Source organism: Bos mutus, chromosome 9 (assembly GCF_027580195.1).
Source record: "Bos mutus isolate GX-2022 chromosome 9, NWIPB_WYAK_1.1, whole genome shotgun sequence".
NCBI classification, from domain to species: Eukaryota; Metazoa; Chordata; class Mammalia; order Artiodactyla; family Bovidae; genus Bos; species Bos mutus.
In genome coordinates this window covers 83084612-83112031 of record NC_091625.1, presented here as the reverse complement: position 1 = coordinate 83112031, position 27420 = coordinate 83084612, and the positions used below count along the sequence as shown (strand labels likewise).

General features: G+C 38.4%; 1 protein-coding gene across 6 annotated transcripts in view; it reads left to right on the top strand.

Annotated features, from left to right (window-relative positions):
• The window catches only part of SHPRH (SNF2 histone linker PHD RING helicase), a 93299-nt gene extending 66154 nt beyond the window's left edge, over window positions 1–27145 (top strand). For 5 of the 6 annotated variants that reach the window (XM_070376826.1, XM_070376824.1, XM_070376823.1 and 2 more), the window contains 5 exons: window positions 11745–11837; window positions 12748–12834; window positions 13605–13783; window positions 20736–20816; window positions 22539–27145. In XM_070376826.1, coding sequence (XP_070232927.1) covers window positions 11745–11837; window positions 12748–12834; window positions 13605–13783; window positions 20736–20816; window positions 22539–22725 — 627 coding nt within the window. In that variant the 3' untranslated portion in view covers window positions 22726–27145. Of the gene's footprint in view, window positions 1–11744; window positions 11838–12747; window positions 12835–13604; window positions 13784–20735; window positions 20817–22203 lie in introns of all 6 variants that reach the window. The other variant, XM_070376827.1, reaches the window with a different exon arrangement.
• The last annotated feature ends 275 nt before the right edge of the window (window positions 27146–27420 follow it).

Genomic DNA, 27420 nt, shown 5'->3' with positions numbered 1-27420 from the left:
TTCAAAGAAGTTAGGTATTCAGTACTCCAGATGTGACTGTAGAAATGGGTAACTCAGGTGAGGTGGTAGAAGCTGAAGCAGTGAAATTTGAATGTTGAGTAAGTGGTCCAAGTGGAAGGTATATAATATCTGGAGCTGATTATACTTTAGCCTGTTGACCACACAGAGAACTCCTTTCTTTTTCAGTTCACCCCCCTCCTCTCTTCCTACTCTTAAAGTTTTTTCCTTCCTTTCCTTTGCATAAAGTCTTTTTTCTTTCCCTGTCTCTTCTCCTCTGGCCTCAGGCATCCCAGGAGCCACAGATGGCATGCGTGGCTAAGAAGGGCTGCTGACCCTTCAGTGAACACATTCATGACAGTACAGGGAACAAGCATAAGAAGGAACTGCTGTGTCAGACTTCATGCAGTAAGGTTTAGGAAGTGATTGCCCTGGCTACCAGTAAACAGCACCATCTCTCTGAAACTGAGGGCATCAAACCCAAACACCTGTTCATTTTATGGCAACTCTCCTAGACACCTAGGAGAAAGATCAGGACAGTTACATATGCTGTCCTATTGGGACAGGAATATCAGTGTACAAATACTGTATATTATGCTCTGACTTTTTCCTGTCTTTCGTGGATATTGATGAACACATGAATTAATTGAAGGATCTACCAAAAAAAAAAATTTATAGCATTGAAACATGTTTACATTACCATATATAAAATAGATAACCAGTGTAAGTTCTGGGGATAGGGTGGAGAGGGAAGTGGGAGAGGGGTTCAGAATGGAGGGGACACACGTATACCTGTGGCTAATTCATATTGATGTATGACAAAAACCATCACAATATTGTAAAGTAAATATCCTCCAATTAAATAATTTTTTCCAAAAAGAATACAGAATTTATCAAATTTAAATTATCTTATATGTACATATACTTACATTTCCTTTTTATTAAATACATGACTGAATATTATACTTACTATGCAAGCAAGTTTTATCACTTTTCTGCATTCTCACATTGCTTCTCTCTGCATTTACTTTTTGTTTTCTGTCACCATTTCTGTCTGCCACTTCCACCTTCTGCTGCCTGTGTCCTTTTCTGACTGTCACATTTCTGCCACCTTCTTGAAGCATCTGCTTGTTTTCTCAGACTCGCACTGCACTCTGACCTTCTGAGATTGTCCCACTTAATTGATCACGTCATCTGTCTTAGAGTTGAGGGATATAAAGATGGCTCTATGTAAATACCGAAGGCATTGTTTTGAAATTTATTTCATTAAAGTTTTTATCTGAAATGTTCACTTCACTCTAAGCATTCATGTCCAGACACTCGGACACAGCAAACAATGTAATTTCATACGTGGTGCTTAATCATCTAGCTGATCTCTGGTAAAGGATATTTGGAGAACATAAAAATAGAATTAAATAATATAAGACTTTTTTTTTTCCTACTGGTATTTCCCAGTGTAAGGAATCCTATTGATTGACCACGGAAATAAAATGAATGAAGTATTCATTAGTGAATTAGGGTATGCATTTAAGTTAAAGACTGTCACTACCCTAACAGCAGTGTCACAGTATTCCTAAATGACCCTTGGAACCTCCTGGGCATTTCGCAAAGTAAACAAAATTCCCCCTGCGAGTTCTGACAACTGCCAGGCATTTTAGAGGGTGAAGTAGGCCTCCTGGCAGAACATAGGCCCCACGTGACCTGTTCCCTGTGTCCTCAGTTTGGCTCTCTTTCATACAAAGCATTTTTGTCATTGGAAACCCTGACCCTGTAATGAACAAGATTCTTATGTCATAAGAAGTTTCTATCCAAAAGAGAATACATGGATATAGCCACAGCACAACAGCACCCGCTACACACACAGCACTTCAGCTTCTCAAACTTTTGAGTGCCTAGTGATCAAGTGCTCTGTTTTTTAAATTAAAGTATATTTTCAGGCTGCATTCCCGTAACTTTTAACTTGTAAGATCTTGGATCTGGTCCAGAAATCTGCATTTTTAACAAGCAGATCTGCTGGTGAAGATGTTTTATACAACCTTTTTGTAGAGGAAAAAAAAAATATTGTATTTCTACATTAAAACTCAGAGAAACCTAGCAATACCATTTGTAAAACTATACTATGTGTAGGATCATGTTGTTTCTTTTCCTTTTTTTTTTTTTTTTTTTCCAGTTTTTATTCAGTTTACTTGAAGGTGACTTGTAAAGTCTGTCTTGTACTTTCTAACTATAATTAAAATATCTAGGTGGGATAAAACTGACTGTAAAATTCTGACTGAGTTTAAAGTTGACATAAAATAATTTGGTAAATATAATCCACAAGTGGCTATATTTAAATATGCTCCTCTAAGTATTCTTATATAAGATATTTGATATTATCTTGTTGTTGTTGGTCATTCGCTCAGTCATGTCTGGCTCTTTGTGACCCCATGGACTTCAGCACCCCAGGCTTCTCTTGAGCTTGCTCAAATTCGTGTACATTGAGTCGGTGATGCCATTCACCCATCTCATCCTCTGTTGTCCCCTTCTGCTCCTGCCTTCAATCTTTCCTGGCATCAGGGTCTTTTCCAGTGAGTCAGCTCTTTGTTTTAGGTGGCCAAAATATTGGAGCTTCAGCTTCAGCATCAGTCCTTCCAGTGAATATTCAGGACTGATTTCCTTTACAATTGACTGGTTGGATCTCCTTGCAGTCCAAGGGACTCTCAGAGTCTTCTCCATCACCACAGTTCAAAAGCATCAATTCTTCGGCACTCAGCTTTCTTTATAGTCCAACTCTCACATCCTGCATGACTACTGGAAAAACCATAGCTTTGACTAGATGGATCTTTGTTGGCAAAGTAATGTCTCTTCATTTTAATATGCTGTGTAGGTTTGTCATAGCTTTTTTTCCAAAAAACAAGCAACTTTTAATTTCATGGCTGCAGTCACCACCTGCAGTGATTTTGGAAGCCAAGAATATAAAGTCTGTCTCTGTTTCCATTGTTTTCCCCATCTATTCCCCATCTATTATATTTACATATAATATCCCCCATAACCTTTGGGTCCAAATAAAATTTTTAACTTTTTTGCAATTGCTACCTTTTTATCTCTTTGAAATAATTATTCAAAATACTTTAAAGAACAGGATATTTTTGTGGCTAAGTGCACTTGTAAAATTTCCCACCTAGGCTGCCTGGGTGGAGTTTCCACTGGACTTTATTGAAGAAACATGTGAAAAGCCCAACCATTCTCCCAGGCAAGAACTTGAAAAATATTCCTGATTTGTGAGATCAATCATATATAAACTGTGTAACTGCACTAAATTGTATCTGTCACTATCAACTTGGGTTTTTAGCATGGTGAACAGGTGCAGACAGAAATAAAATAATGTTAACTGATCTTACTCAGCTAGAACTACTGTGGACAGCACAGGCAAATTGAAGAGTCGGCTCTACTTTAAAAGGAGCCCAGCATAAAAGTAATGAAAGAAAGTCCCAAGACAGGAAATTACTTCCTCCGTACTGTTTTCCTAAAAATAGGAAACATTCAGGTTATTTGGAAGTTACAAACCAGTAAGAAAACCTAAAGAAAAATCTGTGACCTATTACCAAATTATAGCCCTAGTTATAACTGATGAACGATTATAGTTCTTTTGGGGGCATGAGGGAGCTAAATTGTATAAATTTGTCTTTTTAAAAGTGATGTTCTTCAGTTAAATGAATTTTCAAAAAAAGCTCTTATCTCAGGATTTTTGAGTCTTATAGTAAGTTTAAAAGACTGCAAAAAATCTATCCAAGTAATAGCTGGAAAATGTAAATACTAACTCTGCTCTGTTTCAGCTGTGATTGTCCCATTTCTAACAAGGCTGACACTCCTTTCCTGTTGCAGCTAACAGAGGCAAGGCACCCATTTGACCCTAGAGCAGTGAGAGGTGCTGTAGGTACAGTATTACACAGCACTAGAGTAATGGCGTAATTCAGAAGACCAGTTCATTTATAATAAAATGTGTGTTAGTTGCTCAGTCATGTCTGACTCTTTGCAACCCCATTGACTGTAGTCTCCTCTGTCCATGGAATTCACCAGGTGAAAATATTGGAGTAAGTAGCCATTCCCTTCTCTAGGGGATCTTCCCAACCCAGGGATCCAACCTGGATATCCTGCATTACAGGCAGATCCTTTACCATCTTAGCCACCAGGGATGTGTTTATCACTTATGATAAACACAATCCCAATTGTGTCACTGATACAATAAGTTTTTAAAGTTCCCAGAATTACAAGTTTCCCACACATTCCCTTAAAACCCTTATTCATCTGTCAAAAATCAGTATAATGTTATTTTTTAGTGGAAGTAATTTATACAAAAGATTAAAATAAATGAGAATGAAATGAATGGCGCAGAGTGAAAACTAACATTCTCCTTCATCCATCCTACTTTGCCTTGCCACTGTGAACAATTTCTATTTTTAGTTACAAAGATCACCTCTATGATTCTCAGTAATATACATCAATTTTGTTTCTTAAAGTACTAGCTTTAGACAGTATCTGCTGGCTCCTCATTTTAAAATAGGAGAAAATTAATGCATCTATTCCTCCTTTCTATTTTTGTGATAGTATCATTTTTATATTATAATATTTATACATCCACATTTTGTTATATAAATACTTTTCATTACGGAACCAAGCAGAGTGATTGAAGTCATGCAGAAAGGAGCAGAATCCTGATCCTATATCGTTTAAATTTCACTTTTCAGTGAAGAATCCTAGTCTAATAGAAGTTCTCATTTTTTTAGCTAACTTCCTGCACTTCTGTGTCAGCCTTATCTGATATCATTATTCATGTAGCCCTCATTCTTTGATTCTTTTTTTCACTGTGCTATAACTGCATCAAGAAATTTTAACATGATGAGCATGTGAATGGCAAATCAGTTTTTGCACTTCTGAAAATGACTTTATTCAGCCTTCGCTTTAGAGTCATAAGTGATTGGCCTCATTACTATGAGACATTATTTGACATGTCTTGTATATCTTAGTTTGTGTGTATTTCACATGTATAGAATATATATACTAATATGGTGGCTCAGACAGTAAAGAATCCACCTGCCATGCAGGAGACCTGGGTTCAATCCCTGGGTTGGGAGGATTCTCTGGAGAAGGAAATGGCAATGCACTCCAGTATTCTTGCCTGGGGAATCTCATGGACAGAGGATCCTGGTGGGCTACAGTCTGTGGGATTGCGAAGAGTCTGACATAACTGAGCAACTAAGCACACGTAAGCACACAATGTAGTATGAAGATATGTTAAAGATAATATACTAATACACAATCTCTATAGAATCTCTAAGGATATGGTCTGCCTGTAGAATCTATTGACATGAATATTTCCTCTGATGTTTGATGAAAACTGAATACATTCATCATCTTCATTGTGTTGACTTTTTTCTGGTGCTCTTCAGAACACAGCAGACACTGTAGCCTTTAATTCTGCCAGTGGAGCTGAGCCTGACCATGAGAATCCATAGATACTACGAAGGAAAAGGTGTGGGAGAGGCAGATGGACAGATTTAACAGAGGAAATAAAAGAAGCCAAAGGAAGGAGGAAGGACTAAGACCAGTGAAGAAGGGTTATAACAGGAAACGAACTATTGGTTCAGTCGTGGATTGTCAAGCCCTGCTTCAGAATCCACAGTTTCCACTTTTATTGTATAAGTCACTGAAGAAAAAATACAAAACAGTACTAACTTTCTAGTCATGCTGCTGCTGCTGCTAAGTCGCTTCAGTCGTGTCCGACTCTGTGCGACCCCACAGACTGCAGCCCACCAGGCTCCCCCGTCCCTAGGATTCTCCAGGCAAGAACACTGGAGTGGGTTGCCATTTCCTTCTCCAGTGCATGAAAGTGAAAAGTGAAAGTGAAGTCGCTCAGTCGTGTCCGACCCTCTGCGACCCCATGGACTGCAGCCCACCAGGCTCCTCCGTCCATGGGATTCTCCAGGCAGGAGTACTGGAGTAGGGTGCCATTAGAGCACTGTTTTTCTTTTGTTTATATGAATCAAGTACAAGTAGCATTTTGCTGCTCCATTTGGAACATACCATGTCTGTTCTTCCTTCTCCAAGTCACGGGTCTCAACAGATAGGACATAGATGTGGAGGGAATAGTGTGAAGCCAACTGCAGTCTGTCTTCTCTACCATACTCATGGATTTTTCTAAGGTGCACCCTCTTTCCCCAGTAGTAAGATCTCAGGGAATAAAAAGCAGTACCTCTCACCAAGTTGCATTGGTAAAATATTTAGACCCATTCTGGAGGAGAGGGGTTGATCAAAGTCTAAATAAATTAAATATTACTTGATTGCTTTATTGTTAGAATTCTTTTAGTCTCCTACATATATGATAGAAACAAAACTGAGTTTTCTATCCTTCTAACACATTTAACAGCTTTTAACGCAGAGTCTATGATTTCAGAATTTTATAAGAGCCTGAGAGTATAGAACTGCACACTCCAATCAAATTTAACTCTGATTTTTAAAAAATGTTAATTATACCTGCTTACAAGCAGAGACATTACTTTGCCAACAAAGGTCCGTCTAGTCAAGGCTATGGTTTTTCCTGTGGTCATGTATGGATGTGAGAGTTGAACTGTGAAGAAGGCTGAGCACCGAAGAATTGATGCTTTTGAACTGTGGTGTTGGAGAAGACTCTTGAGAGTCCTTGGACTGCAAGGAGATCCAACCAGTCCATTCTGAATGAGATCAGCCCTGGGATTTCTTTGGAAGGAATGATGCTAAAGCTGAAACTCCAATACTTTGGCCACCTCATGTGAAGAGTTGAGTCATTGGAAGAGACTCAGATGCTGGGAGGGATTGGGGGCAGGAGGAGAAGGGGACAACAAGAGGTTGAGATGGCTGGATGGCATCACTGACTCAATGGACGTGAGTCTGAGTGAACTCCGGGAGTTGGTGATGGACAGGGAGGCCTGGCGTGCTGCAATTCATGGGGTCGAAAAGAGTCGGACACGATTGAGCTACTGAACTGAACTCAACAATAGATAAGAAGCTACATGACCTTTCTGATTTTAGTTATGCTAGTAGACAGCCTCTAGGCCAGATTTCATGAGAAATTTTTTGTTAACCTTTATTGGTAATGGAGCCCTACTTTTTTTCATTGCCTTGACCCAGTGATCTGGAGCTTTTAACTTTGTATTTAATTTTCCGAAAAGTGAAAGACCTGTGTATGTAGCTTCAAGATCTAGTCTGGTTTTGCTCATTAAATTATAATCAGGTGAGCAAAAATCTTCATAAAGAATATTTTATAAGATCCTTCTGTTGTAAAGAAGGAAAATTCCAAATTCTTTTTCTTCAGTATTAACTATTATAATGCTCTTGGCTGCTTACCACATGAGAGGAAAACCAGGAGAGGCACTGGCTTGGTCTGCATGGTTGCACTTCATATGTCTCTTTTCATAGTTCCTCGTTGACCTCAGAGAGAACTTGTGTCTCAGAGAGAATGGCCACAAAGATCCAGTATAGAGAGGCAGAGGACAAATGAAGGGTCTCTATTCCAGAGCTTGGGCTTGGTCACTGATGTTTCAGAAACAAAAACTGAGCATTAATCATAGAGTCAGGGTTGGCAGATATGTATCTGGAAAAACTAGACTATCAAGAAAGGATAGGAATGAGGAAAGGGACAAAACAATAGAAAAGGACAGAGGTGCTATAATTAAATGCAACTTTATCAATCTCATATATTAAGGAATAATCTAGCAGTAGTGGGGGGGGGTTCTATTCCTATGCACCCTCCTAATTCCAGCCTAACTTTTCATCTGTGTGTTGACTGACATGGCTAAAACATAAGCTGGGTTGGATTAAGGCTACCAGTTTACATGTCTTGAGAATATTTATACTCTCTTAACACCTTGCACAGGGATAGATTGACATCCCTTTCTCCTCTCCCATATCTTTTTTGCCTTTTCTGTGATCGCCTCCTATACAGATATAACCTGTATGTAATCCATCACCTTCTTCCTGTTTCAGTCTGTTCAACAAAGTGAATGTTTCTTTTCTGTAGCAGTGACCACATTGTGTAGTCTCTTCAGAAACTGGCAGATTTGAGCCAAAGTTCATTTATGTATATGAGATAAAAAGAAACATTAAGAAGAACAGTAGAATGTAGATAATGTTTATTAAGCTGGTATAATAAAGCGTTCACTTAAGTCACTTCCAAGCCAGCCCAGCAGTATAAGATTTTCCTTTGCTTCTCTCCATATTCTGTAACATACGTTAGACTGTATGCATTTGGGAATAAGGGAGTATCTTCATCTTTGTACATCCAGTGCCTACTGTAGTTCTTGTCACTTAGGTGCACAGAAAATTTTTGTTGAATGATATAAATAATCAAACGTGAACTTACCTGATATGTTGGAGGGATTGAATGATAGAAGGATGACACAGAAGAAAGTCTGCCTATCTCTTTGATTACTGTTATTGACTCTGCTCTTAGACCAACCATGGTCTTTTCAGTATTATTTTGGGACTTTTGCTTTTCACTTGGAAGGGAAAAAAAGGCACAAGCAGAAAAGAGAAAAGAAAGTTAAGAATAAGGATCTCTGATCGTAAGGATTTGAACTAAAAGTCCACAGGGTTTGCTGACTTTATTAACCTCTCCAATCACTGCTGATAGGTAAGTGAAAAAAAATGAGTTGATAAACCTGAATGAAATGGTACCACCTTCCAATGAGTGACTTCTTTTAAGACCAGTTCCCTAGATTTCATTACATATTACTAACCCAAAATCCTCCTCAAGCTTGCTTTGTGTTAGATTAAATTTGCCTGTCTTTCATGACTGTTCTTACTTGAGTCTGTCTGGGAAAGTGATAGAGATCAATCACAAGATTTGATTTGGCTATTGTTGATCATTCTGAATGAATAAAAAAATATGTTGAGAGTTTTAAATTATATTCTAACCTCTTGTATTTTCATTTTATCTGTATTGTTTTACTCAGGTTTGTTTGGGATTGAGAACTTTAAAAATACATATTAAATTTTCTTTTACATTAAGTAAATTGATTGAGTGTATACTATTTATGGAAGACCATGCACAGCTCTAAGAGATATAAAAGTAAATGCCATTTAGTCCTTGTTTTCAAGCAGTATATCAACTGATAAATGACAGAAGTATTCTATACTCAGGTTTGATATCGTATCAAATGATACCACATAGAACCATCGCAGGGCAATTAATTAAGGAAAAAGCTGTTCCTTTCCAAATAAAATCTCTCATCTTTCCCTTATGAAAGACAAATTTAAATGTCAAACACAGAAAAGCCTAAAAGTCAAAAAACATCTAGTTTATAAATCCACATACCATTCATCAAGCATTTGTGAGTTACTGAAACTAATATAATGTGTTAATACAGCACTTTTGCTAACATTATTGCATTTAATACAATTAAATGTGAACTACATATAGAAAGGTAGGAAAATATTTACAACATGAATTTAACATGTGCAGTATTTGAGTGGTCCTACAAACCGGTTTATTTTTATTGACAAGGAATATGAACAGACAGTTCACAGAAGAGAAATTCTGAATGGCCAGCAAGTGATATTCAAGCTTATTCTCAGGAAAATGCAGATAAATGAAAATTTGGTTCCTCATTTTACCTATTCTATTGGCAAAAAATTGAATTTTAACAAGTGTACTAAGAAGCAGGCACATCTAAACTGTTGATAGTTTAAAGTTCTAGCATTTCTAGGGTCAGTGTGATAGGGAATCTACTGCAATCCAAATAATCTAAGAACTTTTTTTTAACCTTTGACCAACAGTTCCACTTAGATGTGCCTATCCAACAAAAACTCTGTGCACACGTACCCAATCCTCTAAGTATAGTCACTAAAGTACTGTTTGTAAGAACAAAAAAGAATGAAATTAATGTAAATGTATATTAATAAGCAAATGTGAGAGTTGGACTATAAAGAAAGCTGAGCACCAAAGAATTGATGCTTTTGAACTGTGGTGTTGGAGAAGACTCTTGAGAGTCCCTTGGACTGCAAGGAGATCCAGTTAGTTCATCCTAAAGGAAGTCAGTCCTGAATATTCATTGGAAGGACTGATGATGAAGCTGAAATTCCAGTATTTTGGCCACCTGATGCGAAGAACTGACTCATTTGAAAAGACCCTGATGCTGGGAAAGATTGACGGTGGGAGGAGAAGGGGACAACAGAGGATGAGATGGTTGGATGTCATCACCGACTCTATGGACGTGAGTTTGAGTAAGCTCCGGGAGTTGGTGATGGACAGGGAGGCCTGGTGTGCTGCAGTCCATGGGGTCGCAAAGAGTCGGACATGACTGAGCGACTGAACTGAACTGAACTCTAGTCTTTTCCCTCACAGATTACCACTCCAGGTTGGAATTTTGCTTATAAAAGGTTATTCTGTTTTCTTTTGAAATTTTTGTTAAGAAGCAGCTTAATTTTAGAAGAGTTCATAGTTATCCTGGTGTTTCACCTGAAAATATCTTTGAAAATGAGACCTTTCAAGGAACATGGAAGTTTCTTACTTTATGCTAATTTCCTGTTTTATTTGAGATGGTTTTGCTCTTATTTAAGATAATTTTTAGATTGAAATAGGTCCCTTATACTTTTTAACCTTTCAAGTATAATTGAAAGTCTACATATCCAGAAAAACAAATGTAGATATAGGACTTTAATATGAGAATTTAAAAATCTTGCTTAATTCTTTGTTGGTGACTGTAAACTTAATAAAGTTTTCTTCCTTATTTGTTTCTATTTTTACCTTTAAGTATCTCTGTGTAAAAGTAGTAAGGGGGCGTGATGTGAGGGCAATAGTAATATGGGAATATTTTTACTTTTTGGTAACATTTACCCCTCTTGTAGGTGATACTATGTCTCTGAAAGGTTACCAAGTGTCTACTATTTGGAGTACTGGGCTAAACTCTTTGTACACATTTTCTCCTTTAACCATCACAGCAACCTTTGGAAATAGATATAATGATCATCCCTGCTTGACAAACTAAGGTTTAGAAAGGTTAGAATCTTTATAACTAAGGAGCTGCAGAACTGGCAATTAAATTTCAATTTATCTCACTCAAAATCTCATGCCCTTAAGCTCCATGTCATACCATCCTCCCACAGCATTCTAGGAGGAAAACTTTCTCAATGAAGGCTTCAAAAACATTTGTGTTATTTCTTCATTTTCTTATTCCTTTATCTTAGAAATGGTTATGCAGAGTACAAAAAGCAGTTTTTAAGTGTTTATCTAGCTTTGTATAAATCTGCCTCTGTCCAAGTGGACATCATTGGTACCTCTGTCATTGTCCTTTGTAATGCCCCTTTTAAAAGAAAGGATTTTTTGTGGGTTATGTTCTTTACTATTTGCTTACATTAGAGTTTTGATTCATTATATTCTGAACAATTTCAGTGCTGTACTACCTAAAGTGATGAATGTTTTTAAATATATGTTCTAATTATCTAAAATAACAAAGTTTTGTAATTGCAAAATATAGCCACTTAACTAAAAAAGCTTACCTTAGGGTCTTATGAATTTCTGGAGTGCTTTTATATATTTGATTTTCTTGGGGTATAAATCTGTAACTTCTGCAGTTTGAGGCTGAAGAAAATTTCCAGCAAATATGAAATGAAAAAGAATAAACATATATGTACCTATCATACAGTTTTGATGGTGTTTTACCCTGACTGTCCATTCCCTTGTTAATTGGATTTTATTTGATAATAATGGGTTTTCTCCTTTGTGTTCAAAGGGCAGCCATTCTACAAAAGTGGAAGCTGTGGTCAGAACTCTGATGAGAATCCAGCTTAGAGACCCAGGGGCGAAGGCACTTGTCTTCTCAACGGTACAGTCAGCATCCTCGGTGTTAACTCGGACTGGCTCTCTGTTTCCAGTCAGTTTATATCTGAGAATGAACTGTTAATGTTCTGATGTAACTGAGATTTAGAATTACTGATCGACTTTTCCTTGTTAAATTTTTTTTCCTATATCCATTGGATAGAATTGTTTTTAGAGAAATTTGATGATGCTTCACAAAGCAATTCCCATAGCTGTATTTTTATATTAATTTTACTTAGGGATTTTCTTATATTACTATTTTAAAATTGAAATCTATAAACTTGAAAGTCATTTCACAAATGTACTTGGTTAAGGAAAAGAAAATTAACCTGTTGAATAAAAGGTATTGAGTAGAACATGGACAGAGGAGCCTGGTAGGCTGCAGTCCATGGGGTTGCTAAGAGTCGGACACGACTGAGCGACTTCACTTTCACTTTTCACTTTCATGCATTGGAGAAGGAAATGGCAACCCACTCCAGTGTTCTTGCCTGGAGAATCCCAGGGACGGGGGAGCTTTGTGGGCTGCCATCTCTGCGGTCGCACAGAGTTGGACACGACTGAAGCGACTTAGCAGCAGCAGCAGCAGCAGAACTTCTAGTTTTCATTTTTGAAAGATAAATAGCCACATCTATTTATATATTCCATAATTTATTTTCTATTAATTATGTTTATTTTAATTCATTTATTAAAGATGCTCATTTTTTTACCCTGTCTTTAACCAGCATTTGATTTAAAATATCTTTCAGGATAGAAAATAATACTAATGGTATTACGCTTGAAGTTTTTGTTTTTGTTTACTTAATTCTGAGGTATGAAGCTGGTTTTGGTTAAGCTTACTTTGGTTTAGTCCCTTTTCAAATCCTTTTTACATGAAAGCTATGTGTAAATATTTGGTTTTCTGTTTTCTCTGTTCTTAGTGGCAAGATGTATTAGACATTATTTCAAAAGCTCTCACTGACAACAACATGGAATTTGCACAGATCAGTCGTGTTAAGACATTTCAGGTATGTCAAGAAGACTTTACTCATGTTTTTTGGAGTGAATTCAGTTACAAACTGAAACTGCTCTTAACTAGCTTACTTGCATTTATTGTCGTGTGTCATATAAACCACAAAAACAGTTTGAGTTCTTGATTGACTATAAGATTAACATTTAAAGGCAAAGTAAACAAATTGCATTTACTTTACATCTATTCAGTTATACCCATGGCAAACCATATTTAAAGATCTTATGACTTGAGGTCCGTTTCTTTAACATAGGAAAAGATGGCCTATAGTATACCTTTTGAATGGACAGAGGCCTCATGCCCCTAAAATTAAGTTCTAAAAACACTGCATTAGGCAAAACTGCATATGGTCAAATTGTGCTTACCTCACCCTCAGCACAATGACAGATACAAACCTAAGAGAAAAACACCAAAAAAAGACCAAGTGAAAATTTAGCAGATTCATGTCTCTTATACTCACTCTAGCACTTTCTCTCACTCCTTCTTTCCTCTAAGCTCATATAGTTTCATTTGCATACATCACATACATGTATCTTGTGATTCTTCTACGTATTATACACAACACAAGAGGTTGTGTGACACTTTCTTTTTCTTAAAGTCAAGCCACATGATTTTGTTTTCTAAAAGTTGTCATCTTACATTTAATTTTCTTAATTATTGCCTTTCACAGTGACCTGGATACTGTTAGGCATTTTAGCATGAGCTATAGTATCCTGCTTTTATTTTTAACTATCCAGCTAAAATTTAAATGTACCTTTCTTTTTTTAGGAGAACCTGTCCGCATTTAAATATGATCCCCAAATCAATATTTTGCTGCTGCCCCTGCACACAGGTTCTAATGGATTAACTATCATTGAAGCAACTCATGTGCTCTTGGTGGAGCCCATATTGAACCCTGCCCATGAGCTTCAGGCCATCGGAAGGGTGCACCGGATCGGACAAACAAAGTAAGGACTAAAGTTAGCCTCAGGCACATTTGCTCTTGTTTCTAAGATACAGATCAGCATTGAAACTCTTCATTTATGTTCATCTTAACCTATTCATTTTTAGTGACTTACTTATATATTAAATTTTCAATTCTTAATATATGACCAGAAGATATTTTGAGATTTCCAGTGACTCTCCTCCAAACAGCAAATCCCCAAATTCTCCCAGATTTTTGTCTTTCCTTCTTCAGAAGCTACCCTGGTCACTTCATCAAGATAGTTTCTTAAAATACCTAAGACAGCTATTAAGCTGAAGGCATCTGTCATTAACTTTGAGAAGAACTGATTGTTGATTGGCTAAAGTAGCCAGTATTTAAAAGAAGCCATATCTCATGCATAACTGAAAACAAATAGCTCTTTTATAAATGCTTCCCTTTAGGAAAGTACAACCTTCCCGATCTAATATAAGAGATAATTATTTAAAGTAAACCTAATAGTAAATATTACGTAGTATGTACTACTTTTATTCAAATCTCAGAATGGATAATTATCCTTTATACAGCCTCTCAGATGCACTACCTCCTGGATGTTAGATGCTTTCAATTTGTTCTAATGCATGCATACTCACAAATCAGTCCTTTAGTCATGTCCAACTCTTTGCAGCCGCATGGACTACAGCATGCCAGGCTTCCCTGTCCATCACCAACTCCTAGAGCTTGCTCAGACTCATGTCCATCAAGTTGGTGATGCCATCCAACCATCTCATCCTCTGTCGTCCCCTTCTCCTCCTGCCTTCAATCTTTCCCAGCATCAGAGTCTTTTCCAGTGTTCACATCAGGTGGCCAAAGTATCGGAGCTTCAGCATCAGTCCTTCCAGTGAATATTCAGGACTGATTTCCTTTGCGATTGACTGGTTCGATCTCCTTGAAGTCCAAGGGACTCTCAAGTGTGTTCTCCAGCACCACAGTTTAGAAGTATCAGTTCTTCAGCACTCAGCTTTCTTTATGGTCCAACTCTCACGTGCACACATGACCACTGGAAAAACCATAGCTTTGACTGGACAGATCTTTGTTGGCAAAGTAATGTCTCTGCTTTTTAATATGCTCTCTAGGTTTGTCATAGCTTTTCTCCCAAGGAGCAGGCATCTTTTAATTTCATGGCTACAGTCACCATCTGCAGTGATTTTGGAACCCAAGAAAATAAAATCTGTTACTGTTTCCATTCTTTCCTCATCTATTTGAAGTGATGGGACCGGATGCCATGATCTTCATTTTTTGAATGTTGAATTTTAAGCCAGCTTTTTAACTCTCCTCTTCACTTTCATCAAGAGGCTCTTTAGTTCTCTTTACTTCCTGCCAAAGGGGTGGTGGCACCCATACTAAGCACTTGTTAAATAAATATTGATTGAACACTTGCTGTATGTCAGATATTATTCTAGACACTGGAGGCTACCCTGGTGGGCTCACCAATAATGAATCTGCCTGAAATACAGGAGATGTGGGTTCAATCCCTGGGTCCAGAAGATCCCCTGGAGGAGGAAATGGCAACCCACTCCAGTATTCTTGCCTGGGAAATCCAATGGACAGAAGAGCCTGGCAGACTAGAGTCTGTGGAGTCACAAGAGTCCACCATGACTCAGTGACTAAACAATGATGACAAATATGCTGTACCCTGAAGATTCAAATTGAATAAGATATAATCTTGTTTCCCCAAGGAGATCACTATGTAATACAGGAAACAGATGATTTAACATATTATAGTAGAATGTGCAAAAACAGGAATACTGTGGTAACAAAGAAGAGCGTGCACTCTTGTGCCCTCGAGATCAGGAGAGGCTTCATTAGACTGAGTCTTGAAGGAATAATTACTCCAGAGTTGGCCTAGAGAAGGGTGCTCACACAGCAGAGAGTTGCTTGTGCAGAAACACAGAGGAGAAAATCAACATGATGTTTCTCAGGACCTTCAGGAGTTTGAAGTTGCTGTGGTATAAAGTATGTGCAGAGGAGTGGCAGGATGTAAGGTCTTGTATGCCACACTCAGAAACAGCCTGCTCTGTAAGCAGTGGCTGAGAGAGCAAATGATGACTTTAATTTTAAGCAGGAAAGAGACATTCATCAAGCAAAATATGAAAAAGTAATACAATTGTAATAAATACAAGATTGTTCTAAAGTACTACCAAGTAACATTTAAATTGTCAGTTCAGATCAGTTCAGTTCAGTCGCTCAGTCCTGCGCGACTCTTTGCGACCCCATGAATCACAGCATGCCAGGCCTCCCTGTCCATCACCAACTCCCGGAGTTCACCCAGACTCACGTCCATCGAGTCAGTGATGCCATCCAGCCATCTCATCCTCTGTCGTCCCCTTCTCCTCCTGCCCCCAATCCCTCCCAGCATCAGAGTCTTTTCCAGTGAGTCAGCTCTTCGCATGAGGTGGCCAAAGTACTGGAGTTTCAGCTGTAGCATCATTCCTTCCAAAGAAATCCCAGGGCTGATCTCCTTCAGAATGGACTGGTTGGATCTCCTTGCAGTCCAAGGGACTCTCAAGAGTCTTCTCCAATACCACAGTTCAAAAGCCTCAATTCTTCGGCGCTCAGCCTTCACAGTCCAACTCTCACATCTATACATGACCATAGGAAAAACCATAGCCTTGACTAGACGAACCTTCATTGGCAAATAGTGTCTCTCCTTTTGAATATGCTATCTAGGTTGGTCATAACTTTCCTTCCAAGGAGTAAGCGTCTTTTAATTTCATGGCTGCAGTCGCTATCTGCAGTGATTTTGGAGCCCAAAAAAATAAAGTCTGACACTGTTTTCCCATCTATTTCCCATGAAGTGATGGGACCAGATGCCATGATCTTCGTTTTCTGAATGTTGAGCTTTAAGCCAACTTTTTCACTCTCCGCTTTCATTCTCATCAAGAGGCTTTTTAGTTCCTCTTCACTTTCTGCCATAAGGGTGGTGTCATCTGCATATCTGAGGTTATTGATATTTCTCTTGGCAATCTTGATTCCAGCTTGTGCTTCTTCCAGCCCAGCATTTCTCATGATGTACTCTGCATAGAAGTTAAATAAGCACGGTGACAATATACTGCCTTGAGGTACTCCTTTTCCTATTTGGAACCAGTCTGTTGTTCCATGTCCAGTTCTAACTGTTGCTTCCTGACCTGCATACAGATTTCTCAAGAGGCAGGTCAGGTGGTCTGGTATTTCCATCTCTTTCAGAATTTTCCACAGTTTATTGTGGTCCACACAGTCAAAGGCTTTGGCGTAGTCAATAAAGCAGAAATAGATGTTTTTCTGGAACTCTCTTGCTTTTTCCATGATCCAGCGGATGTTGGCAATTTGATCTCTGGTTCCTCTGCCTTTTCTAAAACCAGCTTGAACATCAGGAAGTTCACGGTTCACATATTGCTAAAGCCTAGCTTGGAGAATTGTGACATTACTTTACTAGCATCTGAGATGAGTGCAATTGTGCGGTAGTTTGAGCATTCTTTGGCATTGCCTTTCTTTGGGATTGGAATGAAAACTGACCTTTTCCAGTCCTGTGGCCACTGCTGAGTTTTCCAAATTTGCTGGCATATTGAGTGCAGCACTTTCACAGCATCATCTTTCAGCATTTGAAAGAGCTCAACTGGAATTCCATCACCTCCACTAGCTTTGTTCGTAGTGATGCTTTCTAAAGCCCACTTGACTTCACATTCCAGGATGTCTGGCTCTAGGTCAGTGATCACACCATCGTAATTATCTGGGTCATGAAGATCTTTTTTGTACAGTTCTTCTGTGTATTCTTGCCACCTCTTCTTAATATCTTCTGCTTCTGTTAGGTCCCTACCATTTCTGTCCTTTATTGAGCCCATCTTTGCATGAAATGTCCCCTTGATATCTCTAATTTTCTTGAAGAGATCTCTAATCTTTCGCATTCTGTTGTTTTCCTCTATTTCTTTGCATTGATCGCTGAGGAAGGCTTTCTTATCTCTTCTTGCTATTCTTTGGAACTCTGCATTCAGATGCTTATGTCTTTCCTTTTCTCCTTTGCTTTTCACTTCTCTTCTTTTCACAGCTATTTGTAAGGCCTCCCCAGACAGCCATTTTGCTTTTTTGCCTTTCTTTTCCATGGGGATGGTCTTGATCCCTGTCTCCTGTGCAATGTCACGAACCTCATTCCATAGTTCATCAGGCACTCTATCATATCCAGGCCCTTAAATCTATTTCTCACTTCCACTGCATAATCATAAGGGATTTGATTTAGGTCATACCTGAATGGTCTAGTGGTTTTCCCTACTTTCTTCAATTTAAGTCTGGATTTGGCAATAAGGAGTTCATTATCTGAGCCACAGTCAGCTCCCAGTCTTGTTTTTGCTGACTGTATAGAGCTTCTCCATCTTTGGCTGCAAAGGATATAATCAATCTGATTTCGGTGTTGACCATCTGGTGATGTCCATGAATAGAGTCTTCTCTTGTGTTGTTGGAAGAGGGTGTTTGTTATGACCAGTGCATTTTCTTGGCAAAACTCTATTAGTCTTTTCCCTGCTTCATTCCGTACTCCAAGGCCAAATTTGCCTGTTACTCCAAGTGTTTCTTGACTTCCTACTTTTGCATTCCAGTCCCCTATAATGAAACGGACATCTTTTTTGGGTGTTAGTTCTAAAAGATCTTGTAGGTCTTCATAGAACCGTTCAACTTCAGCTTCTTCAGCGTTACTGGTTGGGGCATAGACTTGGATTACTGTGATATTGAATGGTTTGCCTTGGAAACAAACAGAGATCATTCTGTCGTTTTTGAGATTGCATCCAAGTACTGCATTTTGGACTCTTTTGTTGACCATGATGGCCACTCCATTTCTTCTGAGGGATTCCTGCCCACAGTAGTAGATATAATGGTCATCTGAGTTAAATTCACCCATTCCAATCCATTTTAGTTCACTGATTCCTAGAATGTCGACATTCACTCTCGCCATCTCTTGTTTGACCACTTCCAATTTGCCTTGATTCATGGACCTGACCTTCCAGGTTCCTATGTAATATTGCTCTTTACAGCATCGGACCTTGCTTCTATCACCAGTCACATCCACAGCTGGGTATTCTTTTTGCTTTGGCTCCATCCCTTCATTCTTTCTGGAGTTATTTCTGCACTGATCTCCAGTAGCATATTGGGCACCTGCTGACCTGGGGAATTCCTCTTTCAGTATGCTATCATTTTGCCTTTTCATACTGTTCATGGGGTTCTCAAGGCAAGAATACTGAACTGGTTTGCCATTCCCTTCTCCAGTAGACCACATTCTGTCAGATCTCTCCACAATGACCCGCCCATCTTGGGTTGTCCCACGGGCATGGCTTAGTTTCTTTGAGTTAGACAAGACTGTGGTCCTAGTGTGATTAGACTGACTAGTTTTCTGTGAGTATGGTTTCAGTGTGTCTGCTCTCTGATGCCCTCTTGCAACACCTACCATCTTACTTAGGCTTCTCTTACCTTGGGCGTGGGGTATCTCTTCACGGCTGCTCAGCAAAGCGCAGCCATTGCTCCTTACTTTGGACTAGGGGTATCTCGTCACCGCCACCCTTCCTGACCTTCAACATGGGATAGCTCCTCTAGGCCCTCCTGAGCCCGGCAGCCACGGCTCCTTGGACATGTGGTTGGTCCTCCCGGCCAATGCCCCGGCCTCAGGCTTGGGGGCGTGGGGTTGGTCCTCCCGGCCGCCGCCCCTGGGCTCGAGCTTTGGGGCCTGAGGTAGCTCCTCTCGGCCACCGCCCCTGACCTCGGACATGGGGTAGCTCCTCTCGGCCGCGCTTAGTGCGCTGGTTGCAGCCGCCTGCGCTTAGTGCGCCGGTGTAGTTATGTCTTACTGGGTTTTTTCTTTGTTTGATTTGGGCTTTTGTTGGGAACAGGGGTGGTTTTGTTTGATTTGGGGCCATACCACACTGCATGTTATCTTAGTACCCTGACCGGGGAGCAAACCCATGCCCCCTGATATGAAAATGCAGCGTCTTAACCACTGGACCACCAGGGAGGTCCCTGTTTGTTTTCGCCTTGTCTTATATTTTTAAACACTGACTTGTTACCTAATTGTTTTCTAAAGCATACAGTTGGCTTATCTCAGATGTAAGATCACAAGTCTATAAAGGCCACTCAACACTGCTTAACAATCCTACTTTGCTTCCCTAGTATATAGGTTTTTCTGCTTTCTAAGGAGAGGATCTGCAGTCTCTCTGTTCCTCCTCCTTGTTGAGGGAGAAAAAGGAAAACAGCTACAGAGTAGAAGTAACTCATCTTTCCATCACCAACTTGAACTGTCTACCTCCAACAGTATCCACATTGTTCATTCAGTAAATTTTTATTGAGCTCCTTCTGTATGCCAAGCACTGTTCTAAGTACTTGAGACGCCCTTACCTAGCTTAAATACTAGTTGTAGTGGATCAGTAGAGACAGATGGTAAACAATAAACATAATAAATAAATACATATACTATGTTAGGGGCAGGGTAAGGAGGATTAAGCCACCCTGCAGGTGGCTGGGCAGGAAGGGAATCCAACCTCCGTCCCCCTCGCTGTATGCTTCGTCCCTGCTAGCCTTATTTCTGCCTCTCAGACTTTTGAATCTTGTGCTCGGACTTGGCACTGATTTACTGCTGCTTCTGTCAGCTTGCTCCTGCCTCTCCTCCTCTGCTTATAGGCACCTATTCTCAACAGTCATGTTTCCGGTCATATGTCAGCCTCCTCATGACCTTGTCTGTACCTGCAAATGTCTTACATAGTGTGTTTTTACTACGTCTTCCCTCAGTAGATACTGTAGATATCAATTCATTGAGATTAGTTTGTTGTATTCACTGTTGACCAAACCCCCTCACCCCAGCACCTGGCTTAGTACCTGCCACAGCAGATACTGACTGATATATATAGCATGTAATATATGAAGTTTATTCATTCTAAACTGTTCTACAGGTGTTTTTAAACTTATCACTGTTATGTACCTTCTAGACCCACTATTGTACACAGATTCTTAATAAAAGCGACAATAGAAGAAAGAATGCAAGCAATGCTGAAAACTGCTGAAAGGAGGTAGGTAACAGTTCACTTCAAGTGGATGGCAGAAGTTTTCCTGTTCATATAAGGTTGTAAGTGTGTAGAACTTCTTCACCTAGATGATCACTTAGTCAACCAAAAGATGTAAGTGCAAATACTTTTTATAGAGCAAGGTATGACATTTTACCTATCCAAAATTTCCCAGCTAATACTCCATGCATTCTATATTTGACTTAATTTATTAATAGGGATTATAAGTTTGAGCAAACTGTGGGAGATAGTGAAGGACAGGGAAGCCTGGAGTGCTGCAGTCCATGGGGTCCCAAAGAGTTAGACACGACTTAGAGACTGAAGAACAACAGCCAATACATAAAAAAATATTTTAAGTGATTCTACTGTTAAATAAACTTTATTTCAGAGCTATTATACTTTGAAAGTATAATATACATTTTGCCAGCAGAGGGCTTTGGGAGAACTATCCTACATTTCCTTGCCACGCTGGATTACTTTTTAAATGAAATGTCTCTTTATGCCCAACCTAAAAGCCTTGGTCTGAAATCTGTAACATGAAACTTACAGCACACTTGTTGGTTAATGCAAGTTAAAAGGTGTGGACTTAAAACTAAGCTGGTAATTGTATTATTACTCTTACAGGCAGAGCAGAAGCAGGAAGACTAAAACAGCCTTAATTTTAAAAACTTAATTTTGGAATCATAAAACTTCCTAATATTTACTTCCTAATATGTTTTTTTTCAATATATGTTTTCTTTAAACATAAACTAATGCCTAACTGAATTCTGGTGAGATAGGTGTGATTGGAAGATAAACTCAGAAGAGATGATTGCCTTGGAAGGGATGGTTTCTGCAGAGGTATTAGTACTTTGCACAGTAAAGCAGCCATTAGAAACCAGAAATTCTTTTTCATTGGTGGTCTGTGGAAAAGAGGCTGCCACAAAAGCTTTTTGCCTCAAACATGAAGGCTTTTTCTTGGTGGTATTTCCAAATATAACAGAATTCAGTGATTATATTTAAGCTGCCTCAATAAAAATAGTAGCTTGAATTTTTCTTGAAATAAATGAACTTTGGATACTGAGAAGGCAGGTTGTAAGGTGAAACTAGTAGTAGTTGGCAAGGAGTTTTGTTTATTACGTCTACAGAGGAAAACATTTTATGGAAAAGTTTGAAAATGCTATATAGAAATCTTTCCTAATTTTAACAAGTTGTAATAATGATCCCATCATCTTCTAGGAGTTTCTTATAACTCAATTACAAAAACTTAGGAACATACTCATATTAAAAATATAATATTAATATTTTTTATGTCTTACATTATTATGAGACCAGAACAGTATATAAAGACAAACATAATAATTTATTTCTTGGGGTTTCTTTCTGATTTTGCTCACTTGGAAAAATCCTGCAGTCACACGAACCCTTCCGCAAAGCATTCCGAGGCCTCCGTCTTGACCGTGGCTGACCTGGCAGACCTGTTTACCAAAGACACCGAAGACCTTGAATGAAGTACACTTGATTCAGTCCAGACTTTAGTGTATTTTAAATTTTTCATAGTTTATAGAATAAAGTTATAAGTAAAACAATCCAGTAGATGTCAGTAAACACTGTTCTTAGTTGAATGAATTCATCGCTTTTTTGGTTGTACAGTCCAGTAGTTTTTGAGTCCTTTTCAATATACTATTTCCATAATAGCTATCAAGATCTTTAATTTTACACTGCTAATAAAATGTTTGGGCTCCCCAGGTGGCACAGTGATGAAGAATCCACCTGCCAATGCAGGAAACATGGGTTTGATCCCTGGGCGAGGAAGATCCCTTGGAGGAGGAAATGGCAACCCACTCCAGTATTCTTGCCTAGAGAATCTCATGGACAGAGGAGCCTGGCTGGCTATATAGTCCACAGTGGTCACAAAAGAGTTGGATACCACTGAGCAACTGCACACGTGCACACACACAAAAAAATACTTATTTTTATTCCAAAGAATATCTCTATCTGAGAGAATTAAGAGAGGTATTGTGTACTTTTCTTTTGATAAGATCAGTCTTAAAAAGAAGTTAGAATAAGAGACTAACTCAACTATTCTAGTTTTATATGACTCGGTATACTCAACCAACATAGATCTCATTTTTGGAAGAGCCTTCAGTATCTTTAGCACAGGATTCACCAATATCTTATTAGTAATATTTTTAAAAGATGGTGAATTATATTAGCTCCCAGTTCTTTGAGTAGTTATAGACTGTAACTCCATAAATAGTAACTTCAGAGTAATGTAGCTCCAACAGTAAGTTAATATTAGACAATTACTTCTTTTCTCTGTATCTTGCTACTAAAAATTGAAACACTGAACACTTTAAGTATTTCTATTATATGTTAAGTATTATCAGTGTAAACGTAGTTTTATTAAGTGTATTAATGTTTAATTAAAATTATCTGTTTTCTCTACTTTTAATTTGTGTTACTAAATGTTTACGTTTTGATTGATCTGTAAATATTGCAGTGTCTATAATTTCAGTTCTTATGATTATAACAATATGGCAGGGTTTTTTTGTGTGTGTGTTTTTTTAACCATTATTACATACTAATGTCTTAGATTCTTTTTCTTTCCTATGTTCTTGTGTAACTAGACTTTTTAGCCACTAATATCTAAATTTATGATAGGGTTTGTTATTTCATTCCACTAGTACTTCCCTCAAGGATTGGCATTTGATCTTTGTAACAAGAGAATGTCATATTCACAGAAGCAAATAATTGCAAGTGATAATAACCCAGTGTTTCTTCTGTGAAGAATTAATGGACTTTGAAATTGTTAAATAAGGAGTAGCTTGTTGTATCCTAGCCATTTGATGTAATACAAATGTTCTTGATTTATTTTCTTTGAGCCTTCAGAGTTTCAAATGACCCTCAGGACTCATTAACTCCTACTTAGTTGTCCAGAAAACTAGCAGGAATTTACCCTGGATCTCATTTGTCCAAGAGGCTTTGGTGCTTAGTTAAGGTGCATTTTCTTATTCTGGTTTATAGAGTGACATATCCAACTGAAGAAAACACACACACACTTCTGGTGCTTATTCTTCAGTTGAAGGAAGATATGCATTGATTCTTTTATATGAAATTAGACAAAACTATTATTTTTGTAGCTCTTTATGTGTTATAAAGAGCTTTCCTATACATTTATGTGTTTAATTTGCCCACCAGTCCTGTGAAGTTGATGAAATTTGTAACATTCCTGTTTTAAAAGTGGAGAAGTGAGATTCAGAAATACTGAGAAATATGCCTATGACACATAGCAAGTAAACAGTGGAGCCCAGGTCCTTGGCTCCAAATCTCATGTTCTTTCTCTAAACCATAACTTGCTGCAATTCAGAAGGCCCTTGGTTCTAATTTAATGATGAACATGTTTCAGTATTTCTTTCTGTTTCCTAGTATTCTTTTTTGCGCTACAGTTTTAGGGAAAGTAATTTGATAATGCTTCAATTTTGTATAAAGAGAAATATAAAAATATAAATAGATAAATATACCTATCTGTATTAGAGAAAAACTGCTCTTATTTATTTCTGTAAAATGTCATCAATTAAATAAATATTTTAGTGTAAATTGAAATTCGGGCATTTATTAAATTTCTGATCCATAGAACATACTGCTGGGTTTTCATTTTTTGTTTGTTTTGGTCTTTCAACAAAAGGTGTCAAAATTGTTTAAACCACAGAACCCTATATTTTATAGACATTCTTTCTTCAAAATAGTCCTGACAGTTCAGTCACTCAGTCATGTCTGACTCTTTGGAACCCCATGGACTGCAGCACTCCAGGCCTCCCTGTCCATCACCAACTCCCAGAGCTTACTCAAACTCATGTCCATTGAGTTGGTGATGCCATCCAACCATCTCATCCTCTGTCATCCCCTTTTCCTCCTGCCTTCAGTCTTTCCCAGCATCAGGGTCTTTTCAAATGAGTCAGTTCTTCGCATCAGGTGGCCAAAGTATTGAAATTTCAGCTTCAGCACCAGTCCTTGCAATGAATTCAGGACTGATTTCCTTTAGGATGGACTGGTTGGATCTCCTTGCAGTCCAACGGACTCTCAAGAGTCTTCTCCAACACCACAGTTCAAAAGCATCAGTTCTTCAGCACTCAGCTTTCTTTATAGTCCAACTCTCACATCCATATGTGACTACTGGAAATACCATAGCTTTGACTAGACGGACCTTTTTTGGCAAAGTAATGTCTCTACTTTTTAATAAGCTGTCTAGATTGGTCATAGCTTTCTTCCAAGGAGGAAGCATCTTTTAATTTCATGGCTGCAGTCACCATCTGCAGTGATTTTGGAGCCCAGAAAAAAAGTCTCTCACTGTTTCCCCATCTATTTGCCATGAAGTGATGGGACCGAATGCCATGATCTTAGTTTTCTGAATGTTGAGTTTTAAGCTAACTTTTTCACTTTCCTCAAGAGACTCTTTAGTTCTTCACTTTCTGCCATAAGGGTGGTGTCATCTGCATATCTGAGGTTATTGATATTTCTCCCGGCAGTCTTGATTCCAGCTTGTGCTTCATCCAGTCCAGCATTTCTTATAGTTGTGACAGTTCTCCCAAATAATTGTTCAAAATAAATTCCAATCTAGTCTCCACATCTTGGCTGCAAACAAAGGGCTTTTTTTTCCCTCCTGTCTTTTTATATTTTCTGAAATATCACCGTACTTAAAAATAGTTGTTCTTAAATGAGTACTTTATTAATGAACCATAAAGAGAAAATAATAAGGTAATTCAAGTCCTTAGTGAGCTGAAGTGTTACTGGGACTGTATGTCTCTCTTTTTTGTTTAATTTATTTTCTGGTTGTGCTGGATCTTTGTTGCTACATGGCTTTTTCTCTGGCTGCGGTGAGCTGGGGGCTACTCTTGGTTGCGGTGCACAAGCTTATCGCAGTGGCTGCTCTTGTTGTGGAGCACGGGCTCTAGGGCATTCCAGCTTCAGTAGCTGCAGCACATGGGCTCGCCCTGTGCTGTAGAGCACAGGCTCGATACTTGTGGTTCACAGGCTTAGTTGCTTCACAGCATGTGGAATCTTCCCAGGTCAGGATCAAACCCGAGTCTCCTGCATTGGCAGGCGGATTCTTTACCCAGTGAGCCACCAGGAAAGCCCTGCATCTCTCTTAAATGAATCCAAGTAACCTTACTAGGACTGAAAAGACTTATATATATAAAATGAAGCCCTATAATGTGAAATACACCTAATTCCTTAGTCTCTTACTTCACACTTGGGTACCTTTACCATATTTATTGCAGCTTCAGCTTTTCTCTTTGTGATCTCAGCAGAATGGCCCATGTTTTAGAGATAGCTTGTTAGGGATTGGTCCCTTTTATACTGTATTAATAAACTTAAAACTCTCTACATGATAATTCAACATACAACCACAAATTCTTTACAAATAGTTATCAAACTTGACAGAATTTGTCAAAATATTTAGGATTTGAATTTAACAATGCAAGATTAATCATCAACCCAAGTTACCCTGTTAAGTAGACAAACAAATGATGTCTTTTAAATCTTGTGCTCTCCTTTACAAGTTCTCCCAATATTTAGTTGTGCTTGAGTTTTTTTATGTTTATTAAACTATAGGATAATCTTTGAGAAATGCAAAAATCACCTGTGCTAAAAGAGCTCAGGCCTTTTTAAGCTGAATAAAAAGTATCTTCCAATTTTTCTAGAATTTAAACAAAATCCCACAATTATATGCTATTTCTTAATTTCTTACTGGCATAGCAATATAAAAATGACATGCTACTAAAATGAAACAGTACAAGCAATATGTTTTAAACCTGTCTACTCTGGTAAAGAAAATCTAATCTTCCATAATGCTTCTTCAAAGTGGGATCAGTCAGCTCTACATTTTGTATAATGTACAAGAATTTCTGTGTACCTTCACTGCGTTGTGAATTTCACATAAATGCTGTCACACATAAGGGTTGAATATGAACCACCTGGGAGGCTTCCTTTAAAGGAAGGAGTAATGGATAAACCACAAAGGGAACTCGGTTCTCACAGTGGGTATGTGGTGTTGCCTCTGAGTTAACAGACTACCATATACAGAAAACAGCAGGAGAAGTTGGCCAGGACCAAAGCTGACATCTCCAACTTGCCTTTGCCTTCCGTCAGCCTTTCAGAGCCCTGCATACTTTATCTTTGAAGGTCCTGTACCATCTGTTGAACCCTATTCCATTATTTAATATCAGTGACTCTCAAGACTGATTTTGTTCATTAAAACTGTTACATTGGAACCAAATCTTTCGTACTACAGCTTATGGTTTTTCCTTGCAAAACAGAAATAAAATTTAAGCTCCATTACCTGTGTAACAATTCTTTGTACGGATGACTAAATTATTCAGTAACTTTTTCTTTCTGCCATTCAAATATTCCATCCCTTCAGCCTTAAAGAGCTTAATCTCCAAACCCCTGTGGTATCTTTGTCTCCTAGTAAACCTGCTCTTATGTTCCAAACCCTCAATAGATTCTATTCAAAACACAATTTTGAGCAAGAACCTATTTTCAGCACATGGGATCTTTCCACATCTGTGATTTGTATGCCTCACATTTCTGATGACTGATCCTTCCAGTGCCTTGGGGAGCAGACATT